Below are 26,308 nucleotides of genomic sequence, written 5' to 3' on the forward strand. Positions count from 1 at the left end.
ATTGCTCCTCCTATATGAAACTCACACGCAATTTAAATAAGAATCTACCAAGTAAACACTAAAGCGCGATGCTACAGCTGTCAAATACTATAATACGCCCGAAATATATGAATTAAACAATGCAAGTACCCAAAAACACGCAAAGAAATTAATTAAACTATCTAACAAATAAGTAAGCTAGGGTTATACGACTTGCTGCTGCAGCTGCTTATCCAACGGCGGCAGGAATTAGCCTTGCGTGTAGTAGTTAGTTTCATAGCAAATGAACGTCGTTAATCAGGTTCCTGAGTATCCTTGAGTCTCCTGCTGCGAGCACCGTATCGAGTGCTTGGCGCCTCTGCAAACAATCAACCTGCCTTCACAGAAAGATTGTGTTTCTGCTCCTAACCGCTCGGAAATTGCAGACATGTAACGCCACCCACTCTCTGTTCCTCTATCCTTTGTTAGGCTGCAACAGTAAGTGCGGCTTCAGAAATTTTGCTGTTCATACCACCAGTTTCTTCACGTACTGCGTGTCTGCAAATTTAGCACGAAGTGCTTCTTGATGTACAGAACAGTAAATCCCATCTGTCGATCGTTGTAATTTTTTGCTCGTGCTCTGTCAAATCACTGCAAATTTGCAGTTCCTGTTGCGTATGTGACTCGTTAATATATGTTGAGAATTCTTCTCCCTCTCTTCTGTCATTCACATTCATTTTATAGGATTGTGGTGATAGGTCGCTATTCTCCCTCTTTTTGTGAGGACAGCCACTTGCAATGGTATTTGAATTACGCAACCATTACAGCGCCTCACCTGAACCTCTCGATACCAGCTATATTCTACTGTGTTTCTGCGAAGTAGTTGACATATTTCTGAGACAACATTCAGATTTGATTTCATTTGTGATACATCGATATGTTTATATTGCAATGATATTATTCTTATGTGTATTCTTTCTTTTGTCACTATGATTTTGACGTACTTGTAACTCTGATTTTTGGGCGCGTAAGCGATTATTAGTTAGGTGATAAGTTGCTAGAGAGTCGGACCTTGAGAAAGTCAAGTCTTGGACGTCATATAGGAAAGACGCGTATTGCAGTCCGCTTATAAAATGTGAATTTTAACAGTGACTGTGAGGAAGATGTTTTCAAGTATGTTTTGTATTGGGAAGTGATGTTTTGGGTTTACGTGATATTGCAATTAAAAGGAAGTGTAACTTAAATTCGGAGTGCTGATTACATTTTTTACATCACCATTGTACTGAAAAAGTGTAATCTTCAAGAATGATTTGTGAAGCGCATCTACAAAAACTTTTGAATATAGCAGAATAAAACCTAGGCCTGTTTGCATCCGAGCTTGGAATCATAATCATCTAGATTTTCAACGATTGAGCCATGATTTTACGATGAGACCAGCGTGGGGAACACAAAAGGTGAGTGCCTAGCTTTTTCATTATTACATGAAATGACTTTATTAACTGTGCTCTAATGACACCTGCCACATAATATGACTGTTGTTGCCAGCAAATGCAGTATTTAGCAGCGTGAGAAACACCACAATCGTTATTAAATGCTGACCTTCGTTGTGGTAGGGTTGTAGGACACTGGACCTGTGAACTGTTTTATACCTCGAAGAAATAACGAAAGGTAAACAGCGCTGACACCACGACTCTGCTGAACTGAAGAGATCTGTGCCGGCCGAAAAATTAGACACGGCAGTGCTAAATGAGGTGTGGCGCTGCAGCAGATATTTGTACTTCCGGGAAGGAGCGAGCAAAGGCGAGAATAGGCGAGCCTTCGAGCGCACGCGGTCCGGGTGGAGTCTGAGGAGTTGCGGCTGGAAGTGCGATAGCCAGTGAGAATCGCTGGCTAATTTCTTTCGGCAGAAGATAAGAACTGATGACATTTGCTTTCGATACGAAGAGCGTCAGAACAACTTCTGGTGATTTTGTTGTTATGCATTTTAACTTTGGTTACTATTTTCTACATTTCTTTGGGGACTGGAAAAGAAAGTAGTTTTGCTGACACAACATAGCGGTGACCCGAAGTCTGGATTCGGTTAAAATGTGATGATTTTCTGAGTTCACGAAGCCAGCTAGTCTCGGCTAGAAAATACGATTGTCATAATAGATGTGAAGTGCAGACTTCAGATGTTCAGTCATGACTGCAATGACCAATTTTATTATTATTATTATTATTATTATTATTATTTATTATTATTCCGATTTTGGCGAAAATTTGGTTGATGGTAAATTCTAATCTACGAGAACAAAATAACAACGTCATTTATGAAGCTCAGGAAACTGAATCAGCATTCTGGCTGGCTACCGAGGACTGCCTCAGGGTCCACCTTATTGAATGCCCATCGTACAACACGCGAGTTTTTATTAACATACGTATGCAACACGACAGCCGGGAGAACCCTAACTGCACTTTTACTTATTTCAAGGCTTGTCTTTGTTGCTGTTGGTATGCGTACAAATGTAAATGTTTTCGGATTGTACCTTCTGTCTTATCTGTAACGGATGTTCGACTGGGATCTATTGAGATGATACGCTTGTGACGGTTTGTGCGGACGAACGTTGGATACTAGTTTGTTGAAGTTCCTGAGTGCCGAGATGTGGGACACAGCTGTTGGCCGACATCTGCTCGCGTGCCGCCGCCACAGCTGCTTCTGTGTTTCTGTACGTTACACGACAAGTGTTCTTTCCGTACCTATCCTCACTAAATATGTTACAAGCTTACGTTTTGCAGGTCCTTCAGAAATACACGCAATAATTTTTTTGAATAGTAGCGATGAATCTTCTCATATTTTATGTAACTTCAAGTGGTGTGTATTTTAGTTCAGCGCATTGCGGTTTTCAGGAAACAAAAGGGCCATATATCACAGGTCATTTGACCGAATTGTCCAAGGAACTGACATGTTAGGCAACTTACGAAATGCAGAGACGCTTGCGGATAATCAGTTCAGGTTGCAAAGACTCAACGTAAGTATAACGTAAAGTGAAGGGATACGATAACGTTAGGCTACGTGATCGAGAGTCAGTCAAAGCAGTGAAGCATCCACGAATATGTACGGAGCGATTTAACACGGGATTGCATATAAGTAACGGTGGCGGGCGGATGGAGTGAGATGTACACCTATGAGAGAAGGCTAAGCTACTGTAATTCACGCCACCAATGCCGCATCGCGCATATTCTTGTCTACTATTAAATAGTCTAGGATCCTTATCAAGTTGGACAAGGTGCGGTGCTTGTTCGGGGTCCCCTGTAGCACGTCAGAGAATGCCAGCGCAGTTTGGTGATTATTAATGTAGTACACATCTACATCTACATCCATACTCCGCAAGCCACCTGACGGTGTGTGGCGGAGGGTACCCTGAGTACCTCTATCGGTTCTCCCTTCTATTCCAGTTTCGTATTGTACGTGGAAAGAAGGATTGTCGGTATGCTTCTGTGTGGGCTCTAATCTCTCTGATTTTATCCTCATGGTCTCTTCGCGAGATATACGTAGGAGGGAGCAATATACTGCTTGACTCTTCGGTGAAGGTATGTTCTCGAAACTTTAACAAAAGCCCGTACCGAGCTACTGAGCGTCTCTCCTGCAGAGTCTGTAAGTAGGCTGTTTAGGTTTTCTTGTTGGTAACGCCACACAGCGCTCGGTGTGAAAAAATCACTGGCTGTGATTTGTGAAAGGTATAGGTTAATGTTAGTCAGGGCCATTCTTTTGTAGGGATTATTGAAAGTCAGATTGCGTTGCGCTAAAAATATTGTGTGTCAGATTAAGCACAGTCTTGTATAAATTGTTCTAAGGGGACGTTTCAAGTCTTCCACTGGAGTTTATCTATCATCTCCGTAACGCTTTCGCAATTACTAAATGATCCAGTAACGAAGCGCGTTGCTCTCCGTTGGATCTTCTCTATCTCTTCTATCAACCCTACGTGGTGCGGATCCCACACTGCTGAGCAGTATTCAAGCATTGGGCGAACAAGCGTACTGTAACCTACTTCCTTTGTTGTCGGATTGCATTTCCTTAGGATTCTTCCAATGAATCTCCGTCTGGCATCTGCTTTACCGACGATCAACTTTATATGGCCATTCCATTTCAAATCACTCCTAATGAGTACTCCCAGATAATTTATGGAATTAACTGCTTCCAGTTGCTGACCTGCTATTTTGTAGCTAAATGATAAGGGATCTTTCTTTCTATGTATTCGCAGCACATTACACTTGTCTGCATTGAGATTCAATTGCCATTCCGTGCACCATGCGTCAATTCGCTGCAGATCCTCCTGCATTTCAGTACAATTTTCCATTGTTGCAACCTCTCGATACACCACAGCATCATCTGCAAAAAGCCTCAGTGAACTTCCGATGTCATCCACCAGGTCATTTATGTATATTGTGAATAGCAACGGTCCTATGACACTCCCCTGCGGCACACCTGAAATCACTCTTACTTCGGAAGACTTCTCTCCATTGAGAATGACATGCTGCGTTCTGTTATCTAGGAACTCCTCAATCCAATCACACAATTGATCTGATAGTTCGTATGCTCTTACTTTGTTCATTAAACGACTGTGGGGAACTGTGTCAAACGCCTTGCGGAAGTCAAGAAACACGGCATCTACCTGTGGACCCGTGTCTAAGGCCCTCTGAGTCCCGTGGACGAATAGCGCGAGCTGGGTTTCACACGACGGTCTTTTTCGAAACCCATGCTGATTCCTACAGACTAGATTTCTAGTCTCCAGAAAAGACATTATACTCGAACATAATACGTGTTCCAAAATTCTACAACTGATCGACGTTAGAGATATAGGTCTATAGTTCTGCACATCTGTTCGACGTCTTTCAGGAAAGCTAGATGCGATGCACCCAGGAGAGACGGACGAAATAGTGGATGCTGTGACTGGAGAGGTGAGCCGTGCCTCATACGAGGAGAGCGACGACGGTGCAGACGACCTTGAGTGCGGCGGCGGCTGGGGAGGCAGTGCGCGGTCCAGCGACCCGCCGCGATCAATAGGCGGCGTCTCGGCGCCGGATCTCTCACGCTGAGTCACGGCGCGCCACCGAGGGGTGGGTAGGCGGAGGGCGCCGGGGGCAGGAGGCCTGCCTGCCACGCCTGTAGCTCACACCCAGCCGCGGCTACCTCTCTTCTCGCAAATCAGCTTACGGCGCGAGGAGGCGGCTGACTCTTCTGGTGCCTACTGCCTTTTCCCCCACTCCTGTACCATTCGCGCACGCTTTGTGGGAAGGTCGAATGCCGGAAAGTAATATTGCACAAACTGGCTCTAAAAATCATCAGGTGAAAAAAGATACTGAGCCACAGGTGAAAAACAATAAATCCATGCACTGGCGAAGAATGGCGAGAAATTTGAGAGAATGAGAGACCTTAAATTTTGCCGGCGAATTGACTGTTCGAACAACTTACGGGTTTGCTGCCGGGTGACGTCGTCGACCACAACCGATATTTCGACAGGAGCACAGCCTGCCATTCTCAAGGCACAACTGCAAGGCAATGTGCAACGGAATTTAATACTTCGGTTCACAGAGGAGAAACAAGGAAAATACCACACACAGTACAAGTGTCAACACAAACAAAGATGACCAACACCAGAAATATCGGTAGTGACTAATCAACAGGTAAGGTAGCACTAATTCTGTCCCTTTGTTTTTTGATAAGAGACAGAGCCGGATTCCAAGCAGCATTTAAACAAAATCTACTCTCTCTGTTTATAAGGTTGCTTGATAGTTTGATTGCAACAGTTTCCTTAATAACACTACCCCAATAGCTGGACGTGTACGCCAGAATCTCCGTGTTATTGTATTCCATAGGATGACCGGTGTCAAGGCAATGTTCTGCAATAGCGGATTTGCTCGGCTGTTGTAACCGTGTCTGACATGTTCAGTACACCGGTCTTCCACAGTCCTGATTGCCTGACCAATATATGACATGCCACAACTGCAAGGAATACGATAGACCCCAGCCTTACGCACACCGAGATCATCTTTTACGGACGCCATCAGGGCCTTAATTTTAGAAGGTGGTCGAAAAACACATTTCACATTTCCGCAAAATGCGGCCAATCCTGTTGGAAATGCTTCCTGCTTAAGGCAAAAAGGCCGTAGACGTAGGTGCCACTTCGTTGCTATGGTCACCCACCCGTTGTACAGAAGGCTGATAGCGCAACGCACGTTTGATCTGCCTCTCACTATAACCATTCTGACGAAAGGTGACTGCGAGATGTGATAGCTCAGCTGCCAAACTTTCAGGGTTCTAAGATAACGTGGGCCCTTTGAACCAAGGTACGAATTACTCCTTCACGCTGAGCTGGATGGTGACAACTATGGAGGTGGAAAAGAATGAATGCCTTCCCTTCCTTGATGTGTTGGTCAAAAGCAAGACTGATGGTACGTTGGGACATTCTGTTTATAGGAAGCCTAATCACACTGACTTGTATCTGCGAGCTGATGGTTGTCACCACGCGATATGATACCAGTAAATGTGGGGCAGTTAGCATCTCGTGCCGCATCCTCTAAGATTATGTCATTACTCAGTACTTTACAGACTAGCACGGTAATTTTGAAGGGTTGTGCCCCTCCATTTAATTTTCCTATTCTCACTTATTCGCCAAAATGAGCTTTTTCAGCTTCCTGTTACACGCATGTTAACGTCAATTAACGTAAGCCATTTCTTACATAGCTTCCCACTTTCACTTTACCAACCTGTCAGTTTGTTTCATCAACTGCATGCTCACATTTGTTGCCACTACAGGTACTGCTGCATAAAAAGACAGTTCAAAACAGCCTCCGAAATATAAACCAGGGCACTGATTACTAATACCAAATCATAGTACACTACTGGCCATTAAAATTGCTACAGAAAGAAGAAATGCAGATCATACACGGGTATTCATTAGACAAATATACTATACTAGAACTGATATGTGATTACTTTTTCACGCAATTTGGGTGCATAGATCCTGAGAAATCAGTACCCAGAACAACCAGCTCTGCCCGTATTAATGGTCCTGATACGCCTGGGCATTGAGTCAAACACAGCTTGGATGACGTGTACAGGTACAGCTGCCCATGCAGCTTCAACACGATACTACAGTTCTTCAAGAGTAGTGACTAGCGTATTGTTACGAGACAATTTCTCGGCCACCACTGACCAGACGTTTTCAGTTGGTGAGAGATCTGGAGAATGTGCTGGCCAGGGCAGCAGTCAAACATCTGTACCCAGAAAGGCCCGTACAGGACATGCAACATGCGGTCGTACATTATCCTGCTGAGTGGAGGGTTCCGCAGGGATCGAATGAAGGGTAGAGCCACGGGTCGTAACATATCTGAAATGTAACGCCCACTGTTCAAAGTGCCGTCAATGTGAACAAGAGGTGACCGAGACGTATAACCAATGCCACCCCATACCATCACGTCGGGTGATACGCCAGTATGGCGATGACGAATACACGCTTACAATGTGCGTTCACCGCGATGTCGCCGAACACGGATGTGACCATCATGATGCTGTTAACAGAACCTGGATTCATCGGAAAATCTGACGTTTTGCCATTCATGCAGGCAGGTTCGTCGTTGAGTACACCATCGCAGGTGCTCCTGTCTGTGATGCAGTGTCAAGGGTAACCGCACCCATGATCTCCGAACTGATAGTCCGTGCTGCTGCGAACGTCATCGAACTGTTCGTGCAGATGGTTGTCTTGCAAACGTCTGTTGACTCAGGGATCGAGACGTGGCTGCACGATCCGTTACAGCCATGCGGATAAGATGCCTGTCATCTCGACTGCTAGTAATACGAGGCCGTTTGGATCAAACACGGCGTTCCGTATTACCCTCCTGAACCTACAGATTCCATATTCTGCTAACAGTCATTGGATCTCGACCAACGCGAGGAGCAATGTCGCGATATCACGCAATCGCGATAGGCTACAATCCGACCTTTATCAAAGTCGGAAACGTGAAGGTCCGCATTTATCCTCGTTACACGAGGCATCACAACAACGTTTCACCAGTCAACGCCGAACGACTGGTGTTTGTGTATGAGAAATCGATTGGAAACTTTCCTCATGTCAGCATGTGTAGCCACCGGCGCCAACCTTGTGTGAATGCTCTGAAAAGCTAATCATTTGCCTATCACAGCATCTTCTTCCTGTTGGTTAAATTTCGCGTCTGTAGCACATCTTCGTGGTTTAGCAATTTTAATGGCGAGTAGTGTATTACTGTACATGGCCTCCCGTGGCCATTATCGGAACCGCTCGGTGACAGTCTAAACAAAAGCCCGATCAGTTATTTAGACAATCGTCAACACTGTGTAAGTCAGAAGAGTTACACGGGCAAGTTGTTTGGCCGTCATAACAGCGTAACACATTCTTCGTCGACCGAAGCGGCCTAGCACCCAGCCGCAGTAGTAATTTGGTCTATGAGTAACTACTCACGCTGTGGCCGCGGTGGCTTCTGCGCCAATACTTTCGCCTTGCCACTCACGTTCAGTGCAGCTCTGACTGCCGAGCAAGCGCCGAACTAGCCACACTATGTCAAATAGGATAGGTCACATGGTTGACCTCTTGCTGCCGGAGAAGAGGGCAGGTACGTGAGCCTAGTCACGCAGTAGGGGAGCAGCCGCCATCTCTAAAATTCCCTGACTGCGACCGGTTCAGTTGGGAAAAAAAAATCATTTCTTAGGTACAAAGCTGTTTCAAATTGAAACAGAACAGATGCAGCTTCACTGAATTTATCATTGACTGAAGTCTTGTACAGTTTTCTTAAACAAAATTGTAAGAATCAGCGCAGAAGAAAATTTTTGCCCTCACGTGCTTCAAGTTAATAAGTCAGTAACTCTGTGATCCTCCTCCTGTTACTCTGTAATAATAATGTAAACAATCATAAATGGCGTCTGTAGATTTCCCTGTGTTCCACTACTACAATTTTCGTCAGTACCTAGGCATCAGTATTTTTTCCACCCTGGAATTCCTCTTTCCTCTGTTTGTTTATCTTTGACATCTGCTCACGTCTCTGAGCACAAAATACTTAAAGAAACCATCAGAAGCTGTATCAGGAGCTGCGACGTGCACTCACGTTGTAATAACGGAAATCTCTGCAGGAGTCCACTCAAGCGATCGGCATACGGGATTGTCTGTGTTTGCTTATGTATTACCAGCTGCCGTGCCTGGCGTTGCACGGGACGTTTAATATCTGCCACAAAAAAAGTGACTGGCCCTGTGCCTTTCGATATTCACAATACATTGAAGCCACATGGAAAAGTGCAATAGTTTTAAATGGAAGGGCAACATTATTTAAATCACGAAGTATCAACAGAATGCGAAGAACGAATATATCTTCACCTGCGGCATACCTCGTGATAGGAATTACAGTAACTTTTTCACGATATATTTCGTTTGTTAAGCATCTATTTTTCATTTATTTTCTTTTTTGTTTCATCTGAATGTAGAAATTTGAAGTGTATATATACATAAATAAACTGTGTGCCTGTCTGCTTTAAAATATATAGCGTACGTCCGATTAGATTTTCATCAGGGGAGCGTGTAGAAATCTGAAGTAAATCGGTCAAGAACTGTTCAAGTTTTTTGTAACAACTTTTCCCCTTTATAGACTGACGAGCCAAAACATTATAACCACCTGCCTGACAGCTTGTTTGTCCGTCTTTGATTTCGTTCCAATCACTGATTCTGCGTATCAGGGAACGACAGTTTGTTGGGAGGTATGTGGCAATTGATGTCTACGCACAGGCCGTGTAACTATCGTAAATAGTGGCAGCTTATTTCCTTATGCCGTAAAGGTGCCGTATAGCGACCCAAATGTGTTCCATAAGATCTCCATGAGGCGAATTTGGTCGCCGAGAATCAACCCAGTTCACTGTAATGCTCCCCAAACGACTGTAGAATGGGCCTGGCTCCGAGACATGGACAGTTGTACTGCTGTACAACGACATCGCCGTCGGGCAAGATATCAAGCATGGAGGGACGCAGGTTGTTCGCAGCGTGTCAAACTGTCATCGATTACTTGTAATGGTCCGATGTAAGCGCAGGAGAATGTTTCGTAGCATAATACTGCTCCCGTCCCATCGGCCTGCGTCCGTGGCGTGCTGCACGTTTCGAGCTGCCGTTCACGTCGTTTGTGGAGACGACCATCGACCTAGTGTAGCAAAGTTGCCATTCACCCAAAGAGCAGACAGATTTCCATTGATCGACAGTCGAATCCCAATGGTCCGTTGCCCACTGACGATGACGCTGGGTCAACATGTGAACGCACAGGGGTGGTCTGCTAAGCTTCATGTTCGACGATGTACGATGAACGGTGTGCTCCGAAAAACTTGTGCGTGCGCCAGCAATGTGCTCTTCCGGCAGAGGTGCCACAGATCACCATCCTACTGTACAGAGCAGACAAGCCTGTGAAACTCGCGTTCTGTGAAGAGTCGTGGACGTCGTATCATTTATCTCGTAGCTGCTCACGATAGTAGCACCTGAACATTCGACCAGCTTCTTTCTCGTGATACTCGTTCATATACACTGTATAACAATGATCTGCCCTTTGTCAAAATCGCTTATCTCAGTGGATTCCCCCATTTGCAGTCCCTATCTTCCCCAGTGTGATCCCCCGTCCGTGTCTGCTCCGCATAATTTTGTCCCCACGTCACGTCGCCGCAACGCCACTGGGTGGCATCCAACGTCGCGGCGGGCTGTGCTCATAATATTTTGGCTCATCACTGTATGTTACATACAGACATGTTTCAAGTCAGATTACGAATCTTAGATAAGCAGTATATAAACAATGGTCTCCCTTTTATCATGAAGGCAAAGTGTGCAAAATTTCTTCAAGATCGGAACAGAACTGTAGCGTGATTCTTACGACACAATGGCTAAGGAACGTACTCTTTTTCAATATGGCGGGAGAGGGAGGTGGTGTGCTCACGTTCCTCAAGCGCTGTAGCCATCTGAAGACTAAGCAGCGCTCTGGTAAGGAGAGACAGAGAGAGGGTACTCACGTAGCGAGGAGACGCTCTTGCAGGAGGGCGTGGCCGGCGAGGCGTGTTCTCCGCTGACGTCACTGACGGAGCTGCGCACCGAACTGTGGCCCGACAGCGGCAGCGTCTGCGAGATGGGCGACGCGCGCGTGCGGGGCCGCCTGCTGCAACAGCACACGCCCACACGGCGGTAGTGGCGGCCGCACTCCAGTCCCACCTCCACGTATTTCGGCAACCGCAGATCGCGCGAGAGTCCCGAGTGAATCCCCATTTTACGATAATTTACTTCCATCTCTATGTCATTGAAGTTTCATTTCAATGTGTGTGTGTGTGTGTGTGTGTGTGTGTGTGTGTGTGTGTGTGTGTGTGTGAGAGAGAGAGAGAGAGAGAGAGAGAGAGAGAGAGAGAGAGAGAGAGAGAGAGAGAGAGAGAGTTTTCTTGCAACATTTTTTTTCACATCATATTCGCACATTCTTTCTTAGCGCTCAGCCATTTCTGATTTCGCCCAAGCAGAAGAGAATTCATTGTACAGGTTCATTACATTGTAAACTGAACATTCCGATAACATACGAGTAGAATGTAAGTTGAAGTCTTACTATCTCTTGTCGTATGACATCGTTCATCATCTAACAAGGAGGCCACATGGAAATCGTGTTTTCGTAATTTTCTGTATGTATGGTATGTGAAGTTCAGAAATCAAATACCAGTCTTCCAAAGCAGTCAATGTAACTCTAAAAATTCTCGGGAGACCCCTGAAGTTTTGCGAATTTTTAGAATGAGCCGCTTGGCTCACACCATAGCATCGGAAAGTGGTCATTCGGTAATCAATGGATCGCTGGTTCAGATCTCAGTATTGTCTTCTATTCGCCCAGTTTGAGTGCTTACATCATTTAAGTATAAAATTAATCATATATATGCTAATTGACACATATGCCGATCATTTTAACGAAAATACAACTTTTCTTTTTCCAAGTTACACATCCCCCACTAAATTCCAGTTTTGGTTGCAAATATAAACTGTATCCTATCGATATTTTGCAAAATATTATTAACACAGATTGTTTAAATTAAAAATTAACAACCCTTCATAAAATATCAATAATTAGGAAGTTATATTTCCAATGAAAACTGGAATTTTGTTCACGATTGTAATTAGAAACAAACCTTTTTGATACATGCATGGAAGAGGTTTGATATTTGAGATCTGAATGTCACACACAATAAATATATAAAAAAATGATAAATGTAATTGCCACATGATCTCCTCCTTACTCTAATGTCTTTGCAGCCTGTTGCTTACAGATAAAAATATAAAATTTCATACACCTTCAGCTGTCTCCTACACCATGCCCAGGTGCTTGTCTGAACACGACGATGACTGTGTGAATTACATTAAGAAGTGGTGTGCAATTTAGTGATGAATTAATTACAGTGGTAATATGTAGTACACATTTAACAAAAACCCAACCACACAACATGAGCTATCAAGATCAATGATAAACTAACAAATAAAATGGGAGAACAGTTTCACACTATACAAACATATAGTCATAAATGAAATATATGTATGCCCTTTAACAATGAAGTGAACCTACTCATCACAGGTAATAATTACATATCATTCTTAGAGAACTATGGTGTCACATATTGACAAACAACTACAGAGTAATGGTAACATTGATGCCTGTGAATCAAATGAAGAACAACAGTCACAGTTATATATTAAAGACTACCATCTAAAGGTGAGTTATTTATATGTTGTCATATACTACCAGAAAATAAAACCATTTACCTGAGATCAGCCCTATGTTAACTACATTTATCACTATGTACCACACACTAATAGCCTAATAAAGACAGCAACTTAAAGTTACAGCAAAATAATCCCTCAATTACAGAGGCATATTGTGCCACCTACTTCATAAATTTTTTTTAAATGAGAAACTGTAAACCTAGTGTAATAAGCCAGAAATAATTCCCACTATGTAGGATGTATCAAAATATCATATAGAATAAGTTGTAACCCATATTATCAAGAAGTAGGAACTTGGCTGGTACACAGGAGTTTGTCTAGGTTCACTATATGACCCACCCACATGCCTGTCTAAGAGCAAATTTCCCACTTTTTGATGATGTTTGTTACAACTTCTTTCATATGATATTTTGACATTCCCTACATAGTTTGAATTCGTTATGGTTTATTACATTAGTTTTGCAGTTTGTTTCAATAAAAATGTTCATTAAATAGGTGGCATCTTACAGATCTGTGATTAATATATTATTTTGATGTATCATTAAATTCCTTTTTGTTTAGTTTATTAGTACATGCTACATGGTAATGAAATGATCATATGCTAGTAATGGCCAGGAGAGCCCATTTGTGGTTGTTTGGCCAGCTAGTGCAAATATTTTTATTATATGACTGTAACAATAACACAACACCCAGTTGCCGAATGGGTAAAATCTCCTACATGGCCAGGAATGGAACCCAGGCCCACTGTACAGCAGCCAGCCATTTATGCAAACATGGCACATGGTGTTACAGGCAGTTAATCTGGAGTTTACCTCATACAAATGGTTTTATATTTCACTAGTATATGAGAACATATAAATAATTCACCTTCAGACTACACTCAGCAGTATACAGATGTGATTGTTCTGCTGCAACTGATTCACAAGCATTAATATTACCATTACCTTCCAGTTGTTTGTTGATATGTGATACTGAGGTGATCTAAGAATGACATAATTTTGACTTACAATTAGTAGGTTCATTTTATTATTATATGGCATATATATTTTCTTCCCAGGTTATATTCACAGAATGTGCAACTGTTCTCTCATTTTATTTCTTAGTTTATCATTGATACTGATATTGCACATTGTACAGTTTGTTTCTTGTTTGCTGCATATTACCACTGTATGTAAATGATCTCTTGAACTGTACACCACCTGTTTATTACATAACTGACACTATCATTATTGCTTATGTCTTCAGAGAGGGTATAGTGAAATGTATAAACCAGTCACACAAATAAATTAAGTTCATAATATAGACAGCTGAAGGTGCTTTCAATTTTACATTTTATACTGAACAGCTGAAGTCCTTCAAACATCTTATACAAAGACAGACTTAACAGAGACAATGTTTACCTCGTGCAGAAATTCCACATTTCCTTCACAAGGAGTGGCTGTTTCCATTTCAGTTCATGTCCCTTTTTTAGCTGTCTGATTAGGACACAGTTTAGTCATTTGGAGATATTAATGATCAACAGAGAGAAAGGGTGAGGGTAAAGCCTAGTCCAAGGTGTCTGTTAAGAACAGTTACAAGGGTTGGTATTATTCTGCTGTAAGATCCAGTGGTATTAGCTCTGAACCACTAGCGTCTGATGGAAGTGACAGGGTACAATTTGTTACAGTATTATATAAAAGTATTACATACATAGCTGCAATGCACCTGATAGTTCTAGAATTGTTATGAACACAGAAAAATTTGTGCTGGTTTCTTCTTAACCAAAGTATTACATGTAAGTCCAATGTTGGTCACCGGAGGAGAAGAAACTTTGTTATGATTGTTAGTAAAGGATATTCTAAGCTAATGTGGAGACAAAACATGACAAAGTGTTACCTTAGGAAAAAGACAAAGAGAGAATTTGTGAGACAACACTGAACAAAAAAATGGACGATACTGTCAAGCCTGTTATGACTTTACACTGGAAGAATCAGTAAAGCTTTCGTATGTAGGGGAGCAGGATAAGATGGGGTTATATACGCAAGTAATCAACACCATGTTGTGTAGCATATTTCCAGGAAGTATAAAATCAGCGCAGCGTATGGAGAGATGGAAAGGAACAAGAATCCAGTTGAATGAGAGGGAAGCGATAAAGGGGAGACAGAAGGGAAGTAAAGGCAGGGAGGAACAAGTAAGCAGTTAATGGGGGTGGGAACAAACTTAGAATGGGGGCGATAATGAAAGCCATATGGGGAAAAAACAAGATGAAAAGACGGAAAAGGAGAGAGAGAAAGTCTGACATGAGAATAAGAGAAAGTGAGACAGTAGAATAAGAGGGAGTGAAAGGAAGACTGAGAAGAGAGGCAAGAGAATGCAGATAACCGCCACGGCCTTTGTAAGCTGACCTCTTGGTCCTGGTGGGCGTGGTGGAGTCCGCGGAGCCGGCGCGCTCCAGCGCGGCCACCGCCGGCGAGGTGGGCGTGGCCGCCTTCCTGCGGGCCGTGCTGCTGTCCGGCGGCGGCGCGCCCAGCCCGGCGAACACCTTGCTCTTCACCTCCTTCAGGTGGCTCTTCAGCACGCGCTGCTCCGCCTGGCCCTGCAACACGTCCGCAGCCTCACGTCTACATCCTATTTTGTTCGTTACTAGAGCTTGTTTCGTGTGTGCGAGGCGAGCTGGAATGTTTGCGAATCAATCTATATTTTTGCGATACAGCTGGCAATCATGTAGAGCAGCAAGAAAAAGGGTGAGGGGGGGGGGGCAAGGCAGATGGTGGTCCGGCGCCTCGAGATGTCGAGAGTTTTTAGGGAACTTACACTGAAGGGCGAAAGAAAGAGGTACACGGCCTAATATCTCGTAGCGCCCCCGTGAGCACGCAGGAATGCCGCAACACGACGTGGCATGAACTCGACTAATGTCTGTAGTAGTGGTGGTGGAGGGGGCTGACACCAAGAATCCTGCACGGCTGTCGATAAATCCTAAAGACTGCGAGTGGGTGGAGAGCTCTTCTGAAGTGCACGTTGCAAGACATCCCAGATTCAATAATGTTCTTGTCTGGGGAGTTCGGTGACTAGCAGAAGTGATAAACTCAGATTGGTGTTCCTGAAGCCACTTTGTACCAATAGTGGATGTGTGGGGTGTCGCATTGTCTTGCTGGAATTGCGCAAGTCCGTCGAAATACACAATGGACACCAATGGATGCAGGTGATCAGCAGGATGCTTACGTACGTGTCACCTGTCAGCGTCGTATCTAGACTTATCAGGGGTCCCATAACACCCCAACTGCACACGACCCACACCACTGCAGAACTTCCACCGGCTTGAACAGTCCCGCGCTGACATGCAGGGTCCACGGATTCGTGAAGTTGCCTCCATAACCGTACACGTCCATTCGTCTGACACAATTTGAAAGCAGACTCGTCCGACCAGGCAACATATTTTCATACATCAACAGTCCAGTGTCGGAGTTGATGGGCCAAGGCGAAGGGTAAAGCTTTGTGTCGTACATCATAGAGGGTACACGAGTGGGCCACAGGCTCTGAAAGCCCATATCGATGATGTTTTGTTGAATTGTTCGCAGCCGGCCGCGGTGGTCTCGCGGTTCTAGGCGCGCAGTCCGGAACCTTGCGACTGCTACGGTCGCAGGTTCGAATCCGGACTCGGGCATGGATGTGTGTGATGTCCTTAGGTTAGTTAGGTTTAAATAGTTCTAAGTTCTAGGGGACTAAAGACCACAGCAGTTGAGTGCCATAGTGCTCAGAGCCATTTGAACCAATTGTTCGCAAGCTGTCACTTGCTGATGGGCCAGCATTGGTATCTGCAGCAATTTGCGGAAGGGTTGCACTTCCGTCACGTTCAACTATCCTCTTCACTCGTCGGTCCCGTTGTTGCGAGATATTCTTCCGACGGCAGCGATGTCGGAGGTTTGATGTTTCACCGGATTCCAGATGTTCGTGGTACACTCGTGAAATGGTCGTACGGGAAAATGCCCACTTCATCGCTACCTCGGTGATGCCGTAGCCCATTGCTCGTGCGCCGACTAACATCACGTCCGAACTCTAATCTTCATAACCTGCCATTTCAGCAGCAGATCTAACAACAGCGCCAGGCGGCTGTTTTCTTATCCAGTGTTTTCCGACCGCAGCGCCGTGTTCTCCCAGTCTGTCTTTGGAGCGCGGCTGCAGTGCTGTGGCCAGTGGCCACCACGGTCACGACGTCACTACTGGGACCACTCGTACTCGCACCATGTGGCGTCACAGCACTGGTGACGCAACCCACAAAATACAAGGCTCAGTCACTGAATTTTGTTTGCAGCACTCACAAACGTTCCAGTAAAATAATCTGTGTTCGTTGTCAAGATGGTCGCAACAATTGAAGTACATGCTGAAGACCTTTAGTTTTATACAAACCAGGGACACTGAAGCATACTGAAATTTTCTGTGTTGTTTACTATCCGGGCACATTGCATATTTGTTTAGCATATTGTGTGCAGCTGTGGCTCCACTTTACTAATGTTGCTGTGTTTTGGGGTGCAGTATTGTGACACTGAACAATCATTTCGTGCACGATTCAAAAAGCGCAGTTTTAATTCGTTTTTATGAAGTTAGTAAAGGGTTAACGTGCCGACGTTTGCTGTCAGTGTCGTGCAATTTTACTTCTGTCTCAGTAATTACCGTACAAATAACATTAGCTACAACTTTTCAAACATGAAAGGGGAGTGTGTTACCTTGAGACTGAAGTATCGTAATTTGCAGTCTGACAGGGAACTTTCCTGCATCTGGAGGTGAATTTCTAAATTAATGAACCACTGTGAGCACAACTTTTTTCTGAGAGTAACTAGTTACTTTAGCAGTGGAGTTGGCCATAGTTGATTGGAGACCATTTCGTTTTTTAGAAATTATTGTCATTCTTTCCAGTTTTGGCAAATACTTAGGACTTCGTTGCGAGATGAAGCATATTTTATCAGAATTGTAAACTATTAATACAGTCTGACTGACTTGACAGTAGATGGATATTTTCCAGCTTCTATCGACTGCTAAACGAAAGTAGTTGCCTTATTTGCCAGTTGTTAAGCTTAGCACAGAATCATTGTGATCCGTCTGTGGCACAGATTTAACTGCTGGTGAGAGGGGGCTGTTATTTTCTGCTGAAGCTGTACCACCACTGGTAATGAGGTCAAACTGGCGTCGACGCAAAACGTCTACGTGCACGCAACTGGATGCAGTTTACGTACTGCATGACGTCTCACCTATTACCTTCAGTTTGCGGTGTCCCACGGTTAGACAGGAGACGGCTGGACAAAGCGAATGGTGGACCTGGCAGTAAGGGCAACTAGCTTCGTGACGTTGCTAATTAGAGCGACCTTCACGTCCGAAGTGCAGTGCGGTAGTACCTAGCAGTGAAAACACAGCAAAGCGATCGCGCAAACTGTGTTCGTGGACACGGGCAACGGCTTGCTGTAACGTCATTAAATGTGTTGACGCTAAGGGAGGGAAGAAGACTGGGTTTAAAATTCCCGTCCTCATTGAGGTCATTAGAAATGAAATCCGAGCTGTCATTGCACCAAGGACGGAGAGGGAAAGCGGTCGTGCCCTTTGAAACAGACCATCCCGGCAGTTACGTAGAGCGATTTACGTAAATCGTGGAAAACCTGAATTTGAATGGCCAGACGTGGGTCTGAATCATCGTCCTCCCGGATGCGAATCCAGTGTGCTAACCACTGCGCCACCTCACTCAGTACTTACTTACTTTCCGTGTCCGGAACCAGACTTCAGGCTTCCAAAAATCAGCAGCCAATATGGCCTTGTCATTTGCCTCCCGTAAGTCATTCATTGTGCACGGCTGGTCTAAATATGACAGATAAGCAGGTGTTGAGGATCCTGAACACAGTCACACAGACAGAGAGTGTTCTCATTCTCTTTTAGGAAACCCCATTGCTGCAGGTTTGTCTTGCACTTTGGCACTTCTACCCTCATGCGGTTTAGGGTTCTCCAGACTGTGTATGGTAGGTCTCCACCGGGCGCCAATTATTCTTTTACCTCTTTATGGGGGTTTCTCCGGTTGATTTCCCACCTTTTCAAACGATTCTCTGCAGCCGACCCTTCCAGGGCTCGGGTACGTGACAGGAAACTCTTCCTCGAACAAAGCCGTCGGTCAGCAGGCTGGTGTCCGTATAAAGGATGACACGTGTCCTTTCCTTGCTTGGTTTTTCGGATTCGGCAGCGATGCCACGTCGTATGTTGGGCGGTGCGAGTCCCATGATTAAGTACATTTTGTGCACTGGGGTCGGCCTCAAGCCTCCGGTAACAATCCGTGCCATTTCATTCAGCGCGACATCAGCTTTTCTCGCGTGTGTTGATGCATATCATACTGGAGCGGCGTATTCCGCGGCTGACACACTGAGCGCAAGGGCTGAAGTTCTCAGCCCTTTGGGTTTGCACCCCAGGATCCGCTGGTTAGTTTCCTGATGATGATGTTTCTAGTTGAGACTTTTTCCCTTGTGGCATAACAATGATTATAGGTCAGTGTGCGATCCAAAGTGACACCAAGATATTTGGGCGTTTTACAATGCTCGAGACGTTCACCTCTCCATATTACATTTAATTCACGATTTGCCTCCCTGTTCTTTAAATGGAACGCACAGACCTGTGTCTTGGAAGACCTCACTCGGTACGACGAGAAAGAATGAAGCAGCACAGCACAGATGGGAAGAATGACGGGGATTGTTAAAACTGAGTGACTCGAAATGTGCAAGATGCGGTAATAGGGACACGACGCGGAGCGGTGTGGGTTTCAAGTGTGTAGCTCAAAGAAAATATCCCACTGGCGATATCTGGCATGCAAACAGTGTGGGAAATTTTTCCACGTACAGGATTCGGTTTTAAGAGCTGTCGTAGTAGCGGAAGCACATTTGCCATCAAAATAACATTAAAAAAAACACGTGCTACAATAAACTTCCACGGAAAAGATCAAGTAGCGACGGTTTATTGAGAGGAATTCAGTTACAGAGCGAATAAATATTAAAGTGTACGAGGAATAGCATAGTTAAAATACAGTGAAATGAACACCCTTAGCTGCTTACAGGCGTAGAAATACGTCAACGGGGACAGATGAAAATGTGTGCCCCGACCGGGACTCGAACCCGGGATCTGATGCTTACATGGCAGACGCTCTCTCCATCTGAGCCACCGGGGACACAGAGCATACCACGACTGCAGGGATTTGTCTCTGGTACGCCTTCCGCGAAACCGACATTCTCAACGTATTGTCCCGGAGCCTTATATGTGTTACAAAAAGGTACGGCCAAACTTTCAGGAAACATTCCTCACACAGAAATGAAGAAAATATGTTATGTGGACATGTGACGGGAAACGCTTGCTTTCCATGTTAGAGCTCATTTTATTACTTCTCTTCAAATCACATTAATCATGGAATGGAAACACACAGCAACAGAACGTACCAGCGTGACTTCAAACACTTTCCTACAGGAAGTGTTCAAAATGTCCTCCGTTAGCGAGGATACATGCATCCACTCTCCGTCGCATGGAATCCCTGATGCACTGATGCAGCCCTGGAGAATGGCGTATTGTATCACAGCCGTCCACAATACGAGCACGAAGAGTCTCTACATTTGGTACCAAAGTTGCGTAGACAAGAGCTTTCAAATGCCCCCATAAATGAAAGTCAAGAGGGTTGAGGTCAGGAGAGCGTGGAGGCCACGGAATTGGTCCGCCTCTACCAATCCATCGGTCACCGAATCTGTTGTTGAGAAGCGTACGAACACTTCGACTGAAATGTGCAGGAGCTCCATCGTGCATGAACCGCATGTTGTGTCGTACTTGTAAAGGCACATGTTCTAGCAGCACAGGTAGAGTATCCCGTATGAAATCATGATAACGTGCTCCATTCAGCGTATGTGGAAGATCATGGGGCCCAATCAAGACATCACCAACAATGCCTGCCCAAACGTTCATAGAAAATCTGTGTTGATGACGTGATTGCACAATTGCGTGCGGATTCTCGTCAGCCCACACATGTTGATTGTGAAAATTTACAATTTGATCACGTTGGAATGAAGCCTCATCCGTAAAGATAACATTTGCAATTAAATGAGGATTGACACATGGTTGGATGAACCATTCGCAGAAGTGTACCCGTGGAGGCCAATCAGCCGCTGATAGTGCCTGCACACGCTGTCCATGGTACGGAAACAACTGGTTCTCCCGTAGCACTCTCCATACAGTGACGTGGTCAACGTTACCTTGTACAGCAGCAACTTCTCTGACGCTGACATTAGGGTTATCGTCAACTGCACGAAGAATTCCCTCGTCCATTGCAGGTATCCTCGTCGTTCTAGGTCTTCCCCAGTCGCGAGTCGCGAGTCATAGGCTGGAATGTTCCGTGCTCCCTAAGACCACGATCAATTGCTTCGAACGTCTTCCTGTCGGGACACCTTCGTTCTGGAAATCTGTCTCGATTCAAACGTACCGCGCCACGGCTATTGCCCCGTGCTAATCCATACATTAAATGGGCATCTGCTAACTCCGCATTTGTAAACATTGCAGTGACTGCAAAACCACGTTCGTGATGAACACTAACCTGTTGATGCTACGTACTGATGTGCTTGATGGTAGTACTGTAGAGCAATGAGTCGCATGTCAACACAAGCACAGATGTCAACATTACCTTCCTTCATTTGGGCCAACTGGCGGTGAATCGAGGAAGTACAGTATATACTGACGAAACTAAAATGAGCTCTAACATGGAAATTAAGCGTTTCCGGGCACATGTCCACACAACATCTTTTCTTTATGTGTGTGTGAGGAATGTTTCCTGAAAGTTTGGCCGTACCATTTTGTAACACCCTGTATATACACTAAGATGGTATCTGCACTGTCAAAGTGTAATTGTAGCCCTACGCAGAATATGGGATGCACTCGCGCAGAGCGAGCCAGCAGTGCACTTTAGGAACACTGGAGTACAGGCCGCCGCCACCTGTCCTCGCCGCACACCAGCCGGCCGCCGAGCGCCGCACCCACCTGCGCTATCTTGCTCATCACGGCGTCCCAGCGGCCGCCCTTCTTCGCCCTGTGCGCCGGCCGCTGGTTCTCCTGGTCCTCGTGGGGCTGCGGCTGCGGCGCCGGCGCCGGCGCCTCGATCATGGCCTTGATCTTTGAGACGACGTTGCGCTTCGGCATCTTGAACTTCTTGAGCTCTCGCGGCTTGGCGCCGGCGGCCGGCTTGGGCTGCTGGCCCTGGGGCGCCGCCTCGGCCGCCGGAGGCGTCGTCGCCGCCGTCTGCGTCTGCGGCGCGGCCAGCTCCGTGATGACGGGCGACGACAGGTTCTTCAGGTTGTTCTCCTCGGTGAGCGCGCGCTCCGCCTCCTCCAGCGACGCCTCCTCCGGGATCACCGTCGTGCACGCCGTCACGTTGCTGCCCGTCGGGCTCTGCGCCTCCTTCTCCTGTAACACGCCGCCGGACTACATGCACCGTCTGCTCTGCCGAAACGCTAAAGTACTACAGCCAAATTTAACCCAAAATTGTATAATTTAGCCAAATTTAACCCAAAATTGTATAAGGAAGTCTGTAATACTCCTATCGCAATAGGGGTTTATATCCTTTCCTTGTTGTATACATCGAAGAATCCTGGAGATACTGAAAGGCATCAGATAGATTATATAATGGTAAGACAGAGATTTAGGAACCAGGTTTTAAATTGTAAGACATTTCCAAGGGAAAATGTGGACTCTGACCACAATCTATTGGTTACGACATGTAGATTAAAACTGAAGAAACTGCATAAAAGTGGGAATTTAAGGAGATGGGACCTGGATAAACTGACTAAACCAGAGGCTGTACTGAGTTTCAGGGAGAGCACAAGGGAACAATTGACAGGAAGGGGGGGGGGAAAGAAATACAGTAGAAGAAGAATGGGTAGCTCTGAGGTATCAAGTAGTGAAGGCAGCAGAGGATCAAGCAGGCAAAAAGACGAGGGCTAGTACAAATCCTTGGGTAACAGAAGAAATATTGAATTCAATTGATGAAAGGAGAAAATATAAAAATGCAGTAAATGAAGCAGGCAAAAAGGAATACAGACGTCTCAAAAATGAGATCGACAGGAAGCGCAAAATGGCTAAGCAGGGATGGCTAGAGGAGAAATGTAAGGATGTAGAGGCTTATCTCACTACGGGTAAGATAGATACTGCCTACAGGAAAATTAAAGAGACCTTTGGACAAAAGAGAACCACTTCCATGAATATTAACAGCTCAGATGGAAACCCAGTTCTAAGCAAAGAAGGGAAAACAGAAAGGTGGAAGGAGTATATAGAGGATCTATACAGGGGCGATGTTCTTCAGGACAATATTGTCGAATTGGAAGAGGATGTAGACGAAGAGTTTGGTGGTGGTGGTGGTGGTGGTGGTGGTGGTGGTGGTGGTGGTGGTGGTGGTGGTGGTGGTGTGTGTGTAACGTCCCGTCGACAACGAAGTCATTAGAGACGGAGCGCAAGCTCGGGTTAGGGAAGGATTGGGAAGGAACCATCCCGGCATTTGCCTGAAACGATTTAGGGAAATCACGGAAAACCTGAATCAGGATGGCTCTAGACGCGATTGAACCGTCGTTCCTCGAATGCGAGTCCAGTGTGCTAACCACTGTGCCGCCTCGCTCGGTGAAGAGTTTGACAGAGCACTGAAAGACCTGAGTCGAAACAAGGCCCCGGGAGTAGACAACATCCCATTAGAACTACTGACGGCCTTGGGAGAGCCAGTCCAGACAAAACTCTACCCTCTGGTGAGCAAGATGTACGAGACAGGTGAAATACCCTCAGACTTCAAGAAGAATGTAATAATTCCAATCCCAAAGAAAGCAGCTGTTGACAGATGAGAAAATTATCGAACTATCAGTTTACTAAGTCACAGCTGCAAAATATTAACGCGAATTATTTACAGACCAATGGAATAACTGGTAGAAGCCGACCTCGGGGAAGAACAGTTTGGATTCCGTAGAAATGTTGGAACACGTGAGGCAATACTGATCCTACGACTTAGAAGAAAGATTAAGGAAAGGCAAACCTACGTTTCTAGAGTTTGTAGACTTAGAGAAAGCTTTTGAGAATTTTGACTGGAATACTCTATTTCAAATTCTGAAGGTGGCAGGGGTAAAATACAGGGAGCGAAAGGCTAGTTACAATTTGTACAGAAACCAGATGGCAGTTGTAATAAGAATCGAGGGACATGAAAGGGAAGCAGTGGTTGGGAAGGGAGTAAGACAGGGTTGTAGCCTCTCCCCGATGTTATTCAATCTATATATTGAGCAAGCAGTAAAGGAACCAAAAGAAAAATTTGGAGTAGGTATTAATATCCAGGGAGGAGAAATAAAAATTTTGCGGTCCGCCGATGATATTGTAATTCTGTCAGAGACAGCAAAGGACTTGGAAGAGCAGTTGAACGGAATGGACAGTGTCTTGAAAGGAGGATATAAGATGAACATCAACAAAAGCAAAACGAGGATAATGGAATTTAGTCGAATTAAGTCGGGTGATTTTGAAGGAATTGGATTAGGAAATGAGACACTTTAAGTAGTAAAGGAGTTTTGCTATTTGGGGAGCAAAATAACTGATGATGGTAGAAGTAGAGAGGATATAAAATGTAAACTGGCAATGGAAGGAAAGCATTTCTGAAGAAGAGAAATTTGTTAACATCGAGTATAGATTTAAGTGTCAGGAAGGCATTTCTGAAAGTATTTGTATGGAGTGTAGCCATGGAGTGCGTGGATGGACTTGAGTGTGCACGGCCTACTGCAGAGAGGTGTTAGGATGCTCGTGCCCACCTGGCTGTGCTCCGAGACGCTGCCTGTGGAGCCGCTGGGCGACGTGTCGTGCGCCGCAGAGGCGTCGTCGGCGTCGGCGTCGGCGTCGCCGTCCTCCGGCCGCCGCGGCTCCAGGTCGGAGAAGACGCCGCTGGACTCCATCTCGGAGGAGGCCGTGAAGCTGGGGCAGCGCTGCTGCAGCCGCTGCGACTCGTTGTACAGCGTGCCGTCGATCACCTGCGCAGAGGGGCGCCCGCTCTACTTCCGCCCAAATGGTCGTCGCTCTGTTCGTCCGCGAGATACGGAGTACCGCGAACCAGTACTGAACTGTTACCTCCAGAACGCAGGCAATCCGCTCAGTGAACACAGCAGCAACTGAGTATGAAACAAGCTTTGTGCCTGCTTTCACGACTTCCTATTAGAAGTCAATACGTCGTTCTTGACGAAATGTAATGAGCGTACCCCAAGACAGTGCTGTAGGATTATTATACAGGGGGAGCCATTTAGAACAGTTTTGGAAATTTACGGAATATTACAAATTGCATTAAGAAAGCTTGTAATAAAAGTTGTTCGTCTCGACGGGGGACATCCAGTAACACTAAACTCTGTCCTCCTCCTCCTCCCCCCCTCCCCCCTCAGCCACCCCCCCCCCCATTCTCAGCGGACGGGATGTATGGTCAACTTTGAAATCTTAATTCTTTTGTGTTATTAGTCTTCTGACTGGTTTCATGCGGCCTGCCACGAATTCCTGTGCCAACCTTTCCACCATACTACTTGAAACCTATATCCTCAATCATTTGCTCTATGTATTCCAATGTCAATTTTCCTGTACAGTTTGTAACCCTGTACAGCTCCCTCTGGTACCACGGGAGTTATCACCTGATGTCTTCACACCTGTCTTGTCATCCGGTCCCTTCCTCTTGTCAGTGCTTTGCATATATCCCTTTCCTCGCCCAGTCTGTGGAGGACCACCTCATTCCTTATCACTCAACCTAACTTTCAACATTATTCTGTAGCGCTACATCTAAACGACTTCGATTCTCTTCTGTTCCGATTTTCCCCACAGTACAGGTTTCACTACCACACATTGCCGTCCTCCAAACGTATATTCCTCGAAATTGCTTCCTCAAATTAAGGCCTATGTTTGATCTCTTAAATAGGAACTCCAAGATTTACTGTCGATTTTGATTCTCTTTGTCAATTACCGCACTATCACAACGAAAAAATGTTAGATAAAGTTACGTATTTCCGGAACAAACAAATCCACATTAAAAATAGGGATTTCTCTTTAAGATTTCGAAAATGATCCCAGGCCACACACTTTCCACTGGGGCAGGAAGATTAACAACTTTTATTATAATCTTTTTTAATCCGACTTGTCGTTTCACATGACTCCAATACCAATTTGAAATGCCTCGTCCTGCATCCACTGAAATCTCCGCTCGTTTTATCTCTATGATGTCAGCCAGCACCTCATCTACATTTCAATCACTGCTTCAATCTGAAGGCCCTTTATTGGTTGTAAACTAGATTTTCACCTAACGAACGACGGTTCCCGCGTAACGTAACAGGCACTTATGCTGCGAGATAAAATTCCTTTACATTACATCTCTCTACATTTTACTTTTGTTTAACGATCAGCTCATGTGATTCATGTTTTCACTTAATATTTTAGAAACTATGTTGAGTATGCTTCTTAGGGGATATCTTTAATGAACTAATACTGATACGAGAGCACCACTCAAATAATGTTTAGATAATTTTTCTGAAACTAATTTGGATGGAATTGAG

General features: G+C 45.1%; 1 protein-coding gene across 1 annotated transcript in view; it reads right to left on the minus strand.

Annotated features, from left to right (window-relative positions):
- Positions 1-26,308, minus strand: part of LOC126277972 (treacle protein-like) — a 1,047,714-nt gene that overhangs the window by 516,763 nt on the left and 504,643 nt on the right. Inside the window, exons 7-10 of the mRNA XM_049977624.1 lie at positions 24,539-24,754; positions 21,750-22,172; positions 15,119-15,309; positions 11,003-11,145 (exon numbers count right to left, since the gene is read on the minus strand). Coding sequence (XP_049833581.1) covers positions 11,003-11,145; positions 15,119-15,309; positions 21,750-22,172; positions 24,539-24,754 — 973 coding nt within the window. The remainder of the gene's footprint in view (positions 1-11,002; positions 11,146-15,118; positions 15,310-21,749; positions 22,173-24,538; positions 24,755-26,308) is intronic.

Source organism: Schistocerca gregaria, chromosome 6, assembly GCF_023897955.1.
Source record: "Schistocerca gregaria isolate iqSchGreg1 chromosome 6, iqSchGreg1.2, whole genome shotgun sequence".
Lineage (NCBI taxonomy): Eukaryota > Metazoa > Arthropoda > Insecta > Orthoptera > Acrididae > Schistocerca > Schistocerca gregaria.